The 15,641-nt window shown below is 39.9% G+C and overlaps 1 protein-coding gene across 2 annotated transcripts; it reads right to left on the reverse strand.

Moving 5' to 3' along the window:
• Positions 1-20: 20 nt before the first annotated feature.
• On the reverse strand, positions 21-15,101 carry LOC143292411 (actin-related protein 3-like). 2 transcript variants are annotated; one of them, XR_013056647.1, is made up of 11 exons: positions 14,950-15,101; positions 12,640-12,820; positions 12,184-12,294; positions 10,753-10,848; positions 9,157-9,264; positions 8,327-8,470; positions 6,932-7,198; positions 6,413-6,538; positions 5,077-5,160; positions 806-4,122; positions 21-713 (listed from the first exon to the last, which is right to left on the reverse strand). XR_013056647.1 is itself a non-coding variant. In XM_076602654.1 (10 exons), the coding sequence occupies exons 1-10, from the start codon at positions 14,991-14,993 to the stop codon at positions 4,027-4,029; spliced, it is 1,257 nt and encodes a 418-aa protein (XP_076458769.1). In that variant the 5' UTR covers positions 14,994-15,101; the 3' UTR covers positions 21-4,026. The 2 variants fall into 2 exon arrangements, 1 of the variants encoding a protein (XP_076458769.1); XM_076602654.1 differs by having other exon boundaries at positions 21-4,122.
• Between the last annotated feature and the right edge of the window lie 540 nt (positions 15,102-15,641).

Consider the following 15,641-nt stretch of genomic DNA (forward strand, 5'->3'; position numbering starts at 1 on the left):
AAAAAAAAAAAAAAAAAAAAAAAAAAAAAAAAAAAATCATCACTTGACTGATGACTGTCATTGTTGTAACAGGCTGGGTGTTTTCATGTTTCCATAACCTGCCAAAAACCTGGACAAGGGGTGTTTTCATGTTTCCATAACCTGCCAAAAACCTGGACATGGGGCGTTTTCATGTTTCCATAACCTGCCAAAATCCTGGACATGGGGTGTTTTCATGTTTCCATAACCTGCCAAAAACCTGGACATGGGGCGTTTTCATGCTTCCATAACCTGCCAAAAACCTGGACGTGGGGTGTTTTCATGTTTCCATAACCTGCCAAAAACCTGGACATGGGGCGTTTTCATGTTTCCATAACCTGCCAAAAACCTGGACAAGGGGTGTTTTCATGTTTCCATAACCTGCCAAAAACCTGGACGTGGGGCGTTTTCATGTTTCCATAACCTGCCAAAAACCTGGACGTGGGGTGTTTTCATGTTTCCATAACCTGCCAAAAACCTGGACATGGGGCGTTTTCATGCTTCCATAACCTGCCAAAAACCTGGACGTGGGGTGTTTTCATGTTTCCATAACCTGCCAAAAACCTGGACATGGGGCGTTTTCATGTTTCCATAACCTGCCAAAAACCTGGACAAGGGGTGTTTTCATGTTTCCATAACCTGCCAAAAAAACCTGGACATGGGGCGTTTTCATGTTTCCATAACCTGCCAAAAACCTGGACATGGGACGTTTTCATGTTTCCATAACCTGCCCAAAAAAACCTGGACGTGGGGCGTTTTCATGTTTCCATAACCTGCCCCAAAAAACCTGGACGTGGGGTGTTTTCATGTTTCCATAACCTGCCAAAAAAACCTGGATATGGGGTGTTTTCATGTTTCCATAACCTGCCAAAAACCTGGACGTGGGGCGTTTTCATGTTTCCATAACCTGCCAAAAACCTGGACGTGGGGTGTTTTCATGTTTCCATAACCTGCCAAAAACCTGGACGTGGACTACCATGTGTACTTGATTTTAACATGTTCACACGATCAGGGTTCAGGGACTAGCAGATCTATGCAAATATAATTATGTTGACTTGGGAGATGGAAAAAAAAATGTACCCTTTACCTGCCAGGTGCACTGAAAGTCACAGGATTCTTGGGTGAGAATCCTCAACTCTTACTATTCAACCATGTTACCCATTAAAAAAACAACCCCGGAAAAAACAACAAACTTTTACATACATGCTTAGGTAACCTGCCTTCTGATTTATCAAATATGAACACATACCAAAGCAGAACTTGAATCTTAAGGACACAAATGCATTATTTGTACTTATTTCTTTATTTTTATTTTTTCCTGAACTGTAACCTTTCCTGATTTGAAATATACTTAAAAACACTCAACTTGTGCAACAGCGTTTAAATAAAAGAATGGCTATAATGAGTAATTATTAACATATCCATGCTTCCAGATTGCTTTCCTGTGGGGTAAAGTGATATTATTAATACATGTACACAGTGATAATAGTAAGTTTTACACTTCATAAACTTGACTGATAAACATTGTTAACTTGCATCTTAATATATCACGTCACTTTTAACCCCTCTAGCCCCACTTTTCTCTCCTGACTAGGAAAACAGATTCTTCTTGTCTGAATCACTGGACAGTTTTGTTCAATCAACATTAGAAACTTAAAAGCATTTCTGATGTTTATAGCGGAAAAACAAAACGAAATTTTCTATCTAAAATTACGTTTAAATAACATACTTACCGTGACCCAACTAGTGCAGACTCCGATAGGGGTCTGACATTCCTGTCCTGTGCAAACTACTATCCGCCTATGCGGAGAAAACGAAAGTACTACGGCCGACAACCTCCCGGAAGTAGGTAACAAAACAATAATTAAGATACAGCCACCTCTTCTGCACCATCTTATTTTCTCTTGACCCAAATCACAATTTACCCTTTCCCTCATACCACCTGTCCCAATCTATCCAGTCCTTGGAATAATCTGTCCATATCGTAATGAAACATATCTTTGCACAACTGTCCACAAAAAAAAAAAAAAAAAATCTCACTCACAACTTACAAGCAAATAAAATTATCTTGTCACACTTTTTATAATCATGAAATGATTTTTTGCACACAATAAGCTTTCTCTTTTTCAACTTTGAAGTCATGAAAGACAATCAACAGAGTTTATTTTCATAACAATCTTTTTTTGTTGTTGTTATAATACATGGAATCAAATTGGTTGGTCCATATTTTGAATGAACTATCCCCAACTACATCTATAGCTCAAACTTTTCAGGTACAGCAGTTTTATACTGAAGTGGAGAAAACATGTATCATGAGCAGCTGTTGTTGTTTTTTTTTTCCATTCATTGTTGGGGAAACTTGTATTACTTTAATAAGCAAGCAGATTTAGTGAACTATACAAAAGATTAATCATGAAAGAGAGAAATCACAATGAAGACCCAACGGCAGAGATCAGACGCAGTATTTGGAAAAAAAAAAAAAAAACAATGCAAGAAATGTACAGATCAATAAGGGAATCAGAGAAAAACCAAACTGCAGCAGTGTCTCCAAAGATCAGCCAGTATATATGGTGAACACATGCTGTGAGAAATGTACAGGTTGGTGGGAAAACCAAACAGCAGCAGTGTCTTTCTAGCTGCTCTTTCAGTCAGCCCCCCCTGTCATTTAAAACCAGAACAAATCAGAAATATACGTTTAGAACAGGGATATGTAATAGCACTCAAGTCTTAACTAGTTATTTCTTTCAAACATATTTGGACCGACAGTTCTTGCACTAGCTTTGGACCAACAATTCTTTCACAAACTTTTGGACAGACCTTTCTCGAGGTCTTCAGAATATGCCCTTGGTGACTGTTTCCATAGTATTTCATTTTCTCCAGCACACACACTTTACAAATGCTACGAGTATCTTTCACTTTTTGGGGAAAATCCCAAAATTTGTAACTACATTTTTTCCATCTTCTGGGGAGAGCAGAAAAAAAAAATTAGATAAAACTTTTTTTTTCAAAATCAGAGATGGTGGTATTCTGAACAAACATTATTTATAATCTTCATTGCCAATCTTTCACTGATGTGGTAGGAAAATGAGTTGAAGTAACTTACAAAATAATGTTGAAATTTTAAACTTTTTTCCCTGGCAGATTAGACAAACAATGGCCTGGCCAGCCACAAACTGCCTTAACCCAAATGGAAAGAGATCTTCCAAATCGAAGAAGAATCACACTTGAGATAGCATGCAACCTTTTTTGTACTGCTTCTCCATGCACACATCTCTTGCGACTTAATCATGCCTGCAATATGTGTAACAGAGTATGCATGGAAATACTTGCATACAAACAAAGCTTCACGCATCATCTATCATTTGTTCAAACACATACACATACGTGTAACACCCACACCCACACCAATGCACACACACACACACACACACACACACACACACAAAACAGATACAAGATAAAATGGTAGGTTGTTTACCACACAGTACTATATGAAGCATCCAACACAAGTTATAAAGTATGTTTTGCAACAATGAAGTATGTTTTCCTCTCTCTCTCTCTCTCACACACACACACACACACACAAACACACACTTAGTGAACAAAACAGCACAGGAAACAAAAACATTTTTGGAAGATAATTTTGCTCATAGATGCTGGTTCCTTTCGTCTACTGCTTAATAACATCATTACAAAAAGCTTGTCGTATCTCACATGCCAACACGAGTTCAAACCAAAACACACAAGCAACCCCAATAAAAAAAACAACAACAACAACAAACACCCACTCACACAAACACACAAAAATCACACGCTTTCATACAACTTGTGGATTCCAGCTAAGATGCATACTTATTGTGTCATAAGGCTCTGTGCACGGTCTCCGTGACAGCACAGTGTGTGGTTGTACTGACAGCCAGGATGCAGGATGCAGGATAGGTCATGCAAGGAGCAGCAGTTGTTCCAGGGCTGTGTGTGCTGGGTGATGGTGGGGGCCATGTTCACCGGCTAGGCCATGGTGCCAAACACAGGGTTGTGGCGACATATACTGGGCCCGTGCTCGTCATAGTCCGCCTTGGTGTGGCACACTTGGTAGAACTCCGGCTGGAACGCACAATGTACGGAACTGCATGATTGTCTTTCTTCGAAGCTGGTGTGCAAGTTAGGAAGGTGATGATTTCAGACGTTGATTTTACTTAACTCTCTCCATACGAACGGCGAAAGAGACGACGTTAACAGCGTTTCACCCCAATTACCACCATCAAAATATTGCAAGCGGAAGGCTCTTATACTGAAGAGGTGAATGTTGACAAAGAATACCACAATTCTGACGACAGAAGCTAAAGGTTGGGTCATTGAGACACCCACTGGACATCCAAGGGGTCTGTATAGAGGAGAAGAGATGGCTGGCCGTACTGAGTGAGTTAACCCCTTGACTGACTATTGTTGAACCTTTGTGAAATGAGATTAGTGTGGTATGAATATGGAGTGCAGTTTCTGCTTTTTTGTTGTTGTTGGTATAACTGATTTTGCTGAACAGTAGCGACACAGTGCCAACAGGAAGGAAGGAGTCTAAACACAGAATGGTGATGAACATCCTGTCCTGTCAGCTCTGTTTTAATGAGGTAACAGCCCTTCACTGACAAACATCTCTTCAGCAGCAGTCGAGAGGTTGAGTGACTTCATGTGTTTGTCATGGCGTGCATGCATTAGTGTGTAATATGAAATATGTTTGTCATTTTAAGTTTTACCTTCAATGAAACAACCTGTCCATAGTTACCGACACACGCTTTATGTCACGGGCAAACAAAACCAGCAAAACCCATCATGAATCCTTCACATCAATTGCACCATGTACAACAACATAGAATCACTCAAATAATCCCCACCTCCAACAAAAAAGAAAATGCCACACAACCCACAGGCCCACAACCTCCATCATCCCCAGTTGTCGCCATCCTTCATTCCTCAAAACCCCCACACCTATCCTTTCAACTAACTAATCGACCCAACTCCCAGCCCTCCAAATCCTTATAATCCTCCCAATACAAGACTCACCGTGGAAGCCAGCATGCTGCCTCCAAACCAGACGGCGTAGCGCTGCATGTGGTGAGTGATGACCTGCACCTCGATGGGTTTGGGCTGCAACATCCATCAACCCACACATTTATAGTTTCAGTTTCTAAAGGAGGCATCACTGCGTTCGGACAAATCCATATACGCTACACCAACACCCTTGTCAGGCCTTGAGTCCATGCTTATATATTTATGTACCTATCAGAGTGGATTTCTTTTTACACAATTCTGCCAGAGGACAACACTCTTGTTGCCATGGGTTCTTTTTCAGTGCGCCAAGTGCATGCTGCACATGGGACCTGTTTTTATCGTCTCATTTGAAATACTAAACGATCAGTTTGATTTTCCTGTCAAACTTGGGAGAAAGGGCAAGAGCGAGATTTGAACCCACACACTCACGGACTCTATGTATTGGCAGCTGAGCGTCATAACCATTCTGCCACCTTCCTCCACACATTTACAGCACAACAGAATGACATTACATTGCATTAGTTCTCTTCCATCCTGAGCCTAGCCTCCTCGTCTCCAATCTATTTAAGCTACTGCTGTCAGCAAAAACAAAAATCTAAAAGACTACGGTCTGTAAGGTTGTCATTGAAGTAGCAACTGAAACAAGTCCAGCAAACAGGAAAAAAACCCCAAAGAGAACCATTATTAAATTTAAAAAAATGGAGCCTTGACCACTTTCCACCAAAGGATCATTTATCCATTACAGTGAATTTAATCTGTGTGTGATATGCTGGTGGAAAACGGTCAGTTATCCCCCCCCCTCTCCTTTTCTGTTTGTTTTTTGATGTGTTATAAAAAGTGGTACGTAAAAAATTCATCTGCAAGTCACAGTAAGACTTCAACCCACTTAGCTGCACATCCCATTCTAAACTCAGTTCAACATATTATAACTACAAGTTATTACTATCAAGAGCAAAGGTATTCATGCGTTTTGATCTCACATTGTCAAAGCCCCGATATAACTGTTCTGTCAACTGCAATTGGCATATTTTGTTGACTGACTAACAATCAAAAGCATCCCACACAATATAAATATGGCAAAGCAGTGGTCTAGTGGTAATGTACCTGACTAGGAAGACAGTGTTCACAGGTTGTCCCAGGAAAACCTCTGTCAAAAAATCCACTTTGACAGTAAAAGAAACAATACACTTGCTTTCCCTTGGGAGAGCTGCCTGAATTTTCAAACAGAGAAATCTTCTGTTGTGACAAATAAATAATATAATGTAGTAATATCAGAAACGTGCTTCACTATTCTCAAAGGATTGTTGTTGTTATTGTTGAGTATCTTGACCAGAATACTGACACCCACCTTGATACGACCCTGACTCAGTTCTTCGCTGGCCTTTAATCTGGCGTCCACCACCCTCTTTACATCACGCTGAATCTTGCGACCAAAGTCACGGAACATGGTCGACCCACCAGACAGGACAATGTTCTGGAACAGTAACCAAGAAGCATACAGTCATCCCTCTCCAGAAGACAAAGGAGGAAAACCAAGAAATACAAGTAAAAATTGCTTTAAAATGTTCCCCAAATACTCTTAATCATATCATCAGTTGTTTGTTCTTTATTTTGTAATTCTATTTGTAATGTTTCATCATGTGAAAAGGCAAGACAGGGAAGTGAACCCAGACCCTCAAGGACACTGTACTGGCAGGTAAGTGTCTTTAACCATTCTTCCACCTTCCTCCATGGTGGCAATGGACACAAGACAATACAACACAGTACAGTAGATACCACACAACACAATACATACAATAAATAAATGCAGTACAGTACAATACAATAAATACAACACAACACAACACAATACCCATCTGACCCACACCTTGTACAGGCCTCTCCTGACATCAATGGGGCAGTTCTGGATGACCTCGTCCACCACCTCCGAGATGGGCATGGTGAAGTCAGGGTTGCAGAACTCTGGGTGGAAAAAGATCTCGGGGCCCAGGAAGCGCTCGTAACCCACGTCCACGCTGTACAGCTGCTTGGTGATGGCGTTCCGGCCCTCGTACTTCTTAAGCCATTTGCTGGGGTCACTGTCGTACTTAGCGAACTCTTTGGCGATGTCGGGACACACATAGCTGAAGCGTTCCTGAAACAGGAAGGAGAAATAGGAGACTGCATCCGTTTTGATTTCCTGAATAGAATAAACTGAATTCTTGAAGAAGAAAGGATACTGCATCCATTTTGATTTCCTTAATAGAATACACTGGATTCTTGAAGAAGAAAGGATACTGCATCCATTTTGATCTCCTTAATAGAATACACTGAATCTTGAAGAAGACAGAAGACTGAATCTTGAAGAAGATGGGAGACTGCATCCACTTTGATCTCCTTCTTATCAGAATACACTGAATCTTGAAGAAGACAGAAGACTGAATCTTGAAGATGGGAGACTGCATCCATTTTGATTTCTTCATTAGAACAGACTGAATCTTGAACAAGACAGGAAACTGCATCCATTTTGATTTCCATATTAGAATTCACTGAATCTTGAAGATGAGATACTGCATCCATTTTGATTTCCTTACTGGAACACACTGAATCTTCCATACAACCAAGGCAACATACTTCACATTACTGATATAGAATGTAAAGAATTTTGATGCAATCATTTTCGGCTCTCTTGAATGATACAATAAATCAGCAAATTGTTTTGCTCTCACCAAAAGTGGCACACAACTTCAGTCAGATACTGCCTGGTGCTACTGGTAATCAGCTGGCACACATACAAATAAAAGGTACATCAGAACAAATTTAGATTTATGCTCCCTTCATCATCAGAATACCCTATTTTTGTTAAACACCTGTCTGTATCCTCAGTCAAGTAGCTTCAGCAGTACCCATGCTTTGAATAAACCTGACAGAATTTAAAACAAACCAAAAAAATTTGAAGCACACATCACCAAAAAGCAAAAAAACAAAACAAAACAAAACAAAAAAAAAAATGTGCATTTCAATTTCCAAAACCTCAGCATTAATCCTGCTTTGAGCAAGACTCCCCAACACTTAAATAACATAGAGCAACAAATCAACTGAAAGCAGTAGAACAAGATTATAAAACGTAAAAAAAACCACAAACCCAACCCATTGTCAAACGAGGAAAAATGTGACAAACATCACTGAAGGCTGGACAGAGACAGGGGAAACAAAGAGCCATACTATGAACCTGAGAACAAATGCGTTTAAAGGACTCAAAAAGCAAATACAGTACACACACCTTGATGGCTTTGGCTGTTTCCAGGGACTGCTCCGGAGGGATGCCCACCTCTCTCTCCCTCAGCAGCTGCTGAATGAAGTAGGTGATGTCTCGCCCTGCGATGGGTATGTGCTTGATGCAGCTGCCAATCACGTAGCCCTCAGCCTGGGCACAGTGTATACATTTTGTTCAGTTTGACACAAAACCAGGAAACTTTTCAACAGTGAAATAATAATAAACAATAAGAAATAATTGTACGTTTTGTTCAGTCCAAAAGAAAAGCAGGAAAACCAGCAACAGTGAAGGAACAAAAATTGTAATTGCAATAAAGCCTATTTTGTAATATGTGTATACCGTTAGTCTATCTGATGAATCATCATTACCAAACTGAGGTAAAGATCTGAGCTTTTACGACAAAATATTTCCAGACAAAAGCTTTCTGCATGTATGCACACAAACAAATATACACAGCCACAATGTACAGGCAAAGAGTATGAACACATGTCTTCAACAACAGATGAACTTTCCATTACCACCACACCTTGTTTGTTTCAAATATCATAAAACACATTACAGTGTCGACAACAGTCTTTCAGTGGCTTCTAGAAAAGACTAATACAACATGGATCCCTGTCGTATCAAAATGATTTGCAGCGATTTTCAAACAGAAATCCCCATAATTATCATATTTAACACTGGAAAAGCTCTGGTTAGCATATCGCATATCTAACTCATGGTAACAGATCCACAGACATAGAAACGTCCAGAGCATGATAGTGTCTCTGATGCTTTGTTTCAATGCAGCATTGGTTGTAAGTCCGTTCCCCCAGGATCCCTGAGTGTCAACTCACCACAGGGATGACGTGGGTGACGCCATCTCCGGAATCGATGACTGTACCAGTCAGTGTCCTCTCTCCAGCCTGTCTGGAGGTCCATGAGGCTGCAAGTGCCAACACAGCCTGGGTACAAAGCAGTGTTGTTGTTTTTTATGATACGTGGTCATGTTGGAGGAATAATGACAACACAGCCAAAGATTCATAAGGTCTAATTTTTCACAAATGTAAATTAATGTCATAATAACAGGCATGCACATACATCATAAGTATACACATTTTACAAACTGTTGTTGGACCTTTCAACAATCCACTTCAAATGCCCGACCCCTAAGATCAAAAGAAAACAGATTAACACATGTGTCCACATACATTATCCATACACTTGTCCATCAGTTGAATCAATATACACAAATATATATGGCAGGTTTCACAGTCTCTGTTTGTGCACTTTCTTATTCGGTATGCTAAATCACAAAAAGTAAAATGCTGCAAATGTACTTTTTTTTTTCTTTTTTCTTTTGGATAGGTTACTGATACAATTCATGTATTGCAATGGATAGCAAACACTTCATTTTTGAAAAGAATTGAAAAACATTATGCTTCTTTCAACCATTATGTTGGTGGTCTAGGCCAATCAGAACCGCAACAAAATACACAGTTTGAGTTTTTGGGTATACATATAAAATACAAGAGGTATGGAAAAATTATTTGGATCCCTTGAGTTCAAAAGCAATATGCAGTATTTAATTCTTCTAAAAGCCTCCCAAAGATGCAGTACTATAATAAAGATGGAATGGATGCTATAGTCATCAGTTGTCAAGGTCGTTGTGGTCAGAAAAATGAAAAAAAAAAAGAAATTTTTTTTATTTGATTTATGATTTTACCTTTCCTTCTGTAGCATGCTTTGGAGAATGGACTCATGCACAGAGCACTCAACCATATCCCAGTAAAAGGAAAGTAGGGTGAAGGTCATGGAAATGTGGAGATGGACTTACCTTTTTTCTTAAAATGAAATCTCAGGAATAGGAGCGAAGGTCTATCCGCACTTCTCTGAATGGAATTTGAAGAATACAACTAAAACTTTATTTTCAGGATCATTGCTATGATTACTGTGCATGGAATATGTTGGAATTGAATTATTTTGGGACTCAGTGTCAACTGGGGCTTTTGAAGACAGACTGGGCTGGTAAACCTGTCAATCTTTCTTTGGTTGAAAATTTCTTGAAAAACACCTGAGATAATGTGTTATTCTATCAAAAATGTGTGTATGGCATAAATGCAAAAAACTGTTTGACTTGTCTTAGGCTTGCATGGAACCGTGAAATGACATCCCTCCCTTTTTTGACATAAGACACACATCATAACCTCTCATTGAAATAAAACACAAAATATGTAAGAAATATTAAGTATTCTGACTCTCTAGTCACATTTCCACATAATTATAATTTGTCAAATGTACACGGAACTGACAGAAACTCTCAAGACTGATGCAACATAAGCTAACCTTGACAAAAATACTGTGAAACTTGCCGTTTGTACACATAAATTATCATACATGTCAAAGATGTGCCATATATACACCACATAACAAAGAAGCATCTAAAAGCTCACCTGAACAGCAATATAAAGACCAGGCACGTTGAAGGATTCAAACATGATTTCTGCAGTATACTCTCTGTTTTCTGGAGTGTTGAGGGGAGGCTCTGTCTGCAACACACACACACACACGCGCGCGCGCACACACACACCACACACACACACACACACACTTCAATTTAGGCACAATATTTATTCTACAGCATGACAGTTTGGTTTAAACATATTCATCACTTAAGTGCAAATACTACACAAGAACTTTGAAAGAAGATACGGACAACAGTTAATCAAAACTAAGTCATCTTTATTTTGTTTCATAGAGCCGCTCATTAAAAATAGCTAAATAAATAAATAAAGAAAGAAAGAAAGAAAACTACACTTAACAAAACTGCACCTTGTTGCTTGTTTAGGAAACAACAGCTTTTGGCTAGCAAGTTATTGCAGTTTCAGTCTCAATTTCTCAAGGAGGCATCACTGTGATCTGACAAATCCATGTACGCTACACCATGTCTGCTTTGCATATGCCTGACCAGCAGCATAACCCACTGCGCTTACTCAAGCCTGACTGCATGCAAATATATTCTTTGTGTACCTATCAGACTGGATTTGTTCTACACATTTTTGCCAGAGGACACTTTTGTTGCTATGGGATCTTTTTCCAATGCACCAAGTGTGTGCTGCTCACGGAACCTTGGTCTACTGTCCCATCTGAATGACTAGATGCTCAGTTTCTTCTTCTTCTTCTTCTGCGTTCACCCGTATACACACGAGTGGGCTTTTACGCGAATGACCGTTTTTACCCCTCCATGTAGGCAGCCATACTCCGTTTTCGGGGGTGTGCATGCTGGGTATGTTCTTGTTTCCATAACCCACCGAACGCTGACATGGATTACAGGATCTTTAACGTGTGTATTTGATCTTCTGCTTGCATATACACACGAAGGGGGTTCAGGCACTAGCAGGTCTGCACATATGTTGACCTGGGAGATCGTAAAAATCTCCACCCTTTACCCACCAGGCGCCGTCACCGTGATTCGAACCCGGGACCCTCAGATTGACAGTCCAACGCTTTAACCACTCGGCTATTGCGCCCGTCTATATGCTCAGTTTGATTTTCCAGTCAAACTTGGGAGAAAGGGTGAGAGTGGGAATTGAACCCAGATATTCACGGATACTGTACGGCAAAAAGCTATCTTAACCGTTATGCCACCTTCCTCCCTGCTAGTTATTACAGTCATTACAGCATGGTTTGTGTCCTGAATCGACGAGAATGCTAGAAAATGAGGACTAGAGAACGGTCAAGACGGAATGCACATACATGTAAAGTATATAATTTATCTATCTATATATATATATATATACACACACAAACACACATATATGTATATATATCTCTATATATATTTTTTCTTCTTCTTCTCCATATATATCTAAACTCATACTAACCAAAAGAAAATAGTGATCCTCGGGTTCTGCCCTGAGATACTTGAAAATGACCTGCTCGTAAAACCTCTCCATCAGGTCCCAGTCCTCGATGATACCATGTCGGATTGGCCACTGTCAACACAGTGTATACACACACACACTTATAAAAAATACAATTACTGAGAATGAGATAATGATATAACATACAAATTCTTTTCTTTTTTGTTTTAATAACACTGCCAACATTTTTTTTTAGTTACACACACACACACACACACACACACACACACACAAGCCAGTTTTGACAAAGGGCTACTGCCAGGTCAAAATCCAAATTGCCCACACAAGATGAAGTAAACTGCATTGATCCTCTGTATCCTAGCTTCCAAAGTGTGCAACAGTACACATATTAAAGGGCAACTTATCCTGACAGCAATACTAACAGGGTGACGTATACAGCATCTCAGAATGACCAACCTTGACTGCATAGGAAGGTGTATTAAGGGCCTCATCCCCAATGAAGAAGTCCAAATCCTCCACCCCCTTCCCAAGCCGTCTGATGGCCTGGTCTCCCACGCTGGCGGTCTCCTTGATGGCAATGGCTGAGGGCAGGATGAATTGGGGCTCTGTGTTGCCCGCAAAGCCCATTTTGGTGTACCTTCAAACAACAGTCACAGAACAGAATATCATTGTCAAGAAACAGTTATGTCAAGCTCTCTAACAAGCATCTATAGGTAAGTTGATCAGCTTGTTTCCTCTCTTTTCTCTTCCTTATTATTATTATTATTCTTATTAATATTATTATTATCAAGTGCACATTTATAAGCACACTTTTAAATAATTCAGCTATGACCAGTTCTTTGCAGCTGCTGGTTACTTAAGTTTATTACGTGCTTGATGTGTGCAGCATGTGGGATTTGTGGATTTTTGTTGTTTTGTTTCTCATCAAGAAAACATCTTCCTGGAGTCTATCTAAATGGCACAATGAGTACGTCAAGAAATCTATTCACACTAATCACAGGCTAAAAGGATGTATGAGATACGAGAGGAAAAGGAAGCTCTAAAAAAGAGACATAGACAAAGGAAAGGGGATGAGGCAAAAGAGACCCAGCCAAGTCCATAAGGCCTGAGTCAAGACCTAAAGATACCCAGTTCTATGCCAAAATGTGTCAATAACTGACCTGTTGATGATATAATTAGTACAACATGTCATTAGAATACGGCTTTCCTTCATTTTCATCAGCCTGTTGTATGTAATGTAGACTACACTGTACACAACCCAAAAAAATATTTCCAAGAATCACAAGCAGGCTATTTGGAATGACAGATCTAGAAGTACAAACTACTGATGATAAAACTTTGGAGTATCATAAACATTAAGCTGTTCTCTTCATTTTTTCTTGTAGTCATCCTATCTGTACAATGTCAATGTAACAGAAAAATTTAAAAATTTAGAAGTGAGAATGTTTCACCTTGTAATGATCAAAAAGACATGTGGGTGGGGGAGGGGTTGAAAGGGACAAAGAGAGAGTGTCAGTTTCAGTTCTGCTAAGGGGAAAGGAAAATCTTATGAAACAAAACAATCAATCTACACTATAGAATAACTGTGTCCTGATGCATATTAACAGGAAGAAAGTACAGATGCAAATGATATTACGAATGGACACACAATGACACACACACATTCATGATTCACACACACACACACACACACACACACACACACGACTGAGCAAGTCTGCATTAGACCAGCTGAGAAACTCAAAAGTTTTTTTCAATTTCATTGAGTTGTCAGCAATGATTCTCTAGACTTTATCATAAATTTAGACACCATAGTACTACCAAATCATGCAGAAAAATCTGAGTTTAAAGAACTAATACATAAACTAAAGCAGTGTGAACAATAAACTTCCTGCCACCAAACACCAGAGACCAAAAGGACTTCCCTGTGAAATTAGTCCAAATCAAATCCATTGTTTATTTCAGCTCTTGACTACAATAGACATTGCAGACAAGTGAACAACCTGCTTCCCTAAATACTTCTATTTCTGACATCAATGCATCATACTTGATGATTACATGATCATGATGGCAAAATGGTGAGTGAATTGGGAAAAGAGATGGAGAAGTTCCTGGAGCTATCAATTTCATAACAGACATGGGTCATACAATTGCGGAGCCTCCACAGGACCTGCTAAGCTGCGAACGCGCCCCACCCACCCCGATAATGCCATAAATCCTGGCGACAGCGACGTATCCTACAGATACAGATAGCCCACCATGTACAGTATCACGTACAGGCCTTACTAGGCCTAACACTTGACCCCAGTTGCCTGAGTGAGATGTAAAAGCTTGTAAGTTTATTTTAATGCCATTCACTCATTTCTGGTTAGGAAAAATAATGTCTGACAAGGAAGTATGAACATTTGAACAAATTGTACCATGCGTTCAGAAGGACTCCCTAGAAAACACGGAAGTAACCCATGCTCACAGTGATAAACTTCCGAACAATTCTGCACAAATTGAGCCTTTTTCTTTTAGAAAAAACCAACATCCCGTTTCATCAAAATAGATCAGGGCAATCTCTGCTCTTGAGAGCGTTCATTTGTAAAATTCCATTCCAATTCAACATGCAACAGAACCAAAATGCATGTCGATCTTTTGCACATCGCAGCAAACTGTTCGGAAGCAGTAGGCCTAGATGCGAACACACCCCTTCCCTTCTCTTCTCACGTTAAAGCAGACAGCATGATCCAACAACGAAATAAACTCCTTACGTAGACTTACCCTGTGCCGGTGTCGACAACCACAGCTGGAAGTCTGTTCGCCATCGTGACTGTTAAACAATGTGTCCAACCGTGGAAAGATCAACAATGAATGCAGTCGATGTTCTTTGCCAACTGTACCGGCGATCAACACACTCATGCAAAGAGGAAGTAACAAAGACGCCACCTATCCGCAGAAAATAATAGTGAATCAAATTAAACCGTTTGAGTAAAGAAATCGAAACAAGAGCCTAATGTTTCCAGAAACCAATGTGATGAAAGAGGGAAATATTTTTTGAGATTGTAATTTTTCTTTGAAACAGACAATTGTGTCAAGAATAATGTTTTCCGCCAACTGGGTCGATACTCTGGGTAAAATTTTGCAGTTGAGGGACGTAACTGCAGTCAATAATCGAAAACGTACCATCTGTGATTTTGTCCCTTGCATCAAAAGCATCTTAGGTGATTCGCTGAAGATTTTGACGACAGCACGCACACACACACACACACACACACACACACACACACACACACACACACACACACACACACGTTTTACACGATTCCGGCTCATGCCTGTGCATCGCGTTTACAGGCATGTATCTTCCTCAACTCAGTACACTGGCTTAATTCTATTCAGCCATCTGCGCATCTGCGCATTCACAGATAGATTCATGAGCATCCTCCCCTCCACCCCACCACCACCCTCCCCCC

The sequence above is a fragment of the Babylonia areolata genome, chromosome 18, assembly GCF_041734735.1.
Source record: "Babylonia areolata isolate BAREFJ2019XMU chromosome 18, ASM4173473v1, whole genome shotgun sequence".
NCBI classification, from domain to species: Eukaryota; Metazoa; Mollusca; class Gastropoda; order Neogastropoda; family Buccinidae; genus Babylonia; species Babylonia areolata.

What these genes read in the sequence shown, in the direction of transcription:
- LOC143292411 (XM_076602654.1), bottom strand. Translation starts at nt 14,993, where the DNA reads ATGGCGAACAGACTTCCAGCTGTGGTTGTCGACACCGGCACAGG. An exon ending in CACCTTCCTATGCAGTCAAG is followed by an intron (nt 12,295 to 12,639) that starts GTTGGTCATTCT and finishes CTGTGTTGACAG; the next exon opens with TGGCCAATCCGACATGGTAT. An exon ending in TGAGTCAGGGTCGTATCAAG is followed by an intron (nt 5,161 to 6,412) that starts GTGGGTGTCAGT and finishes TGGATGTTGCAG; the next exon opens with CCCAAACCCATCGAGGTGCA.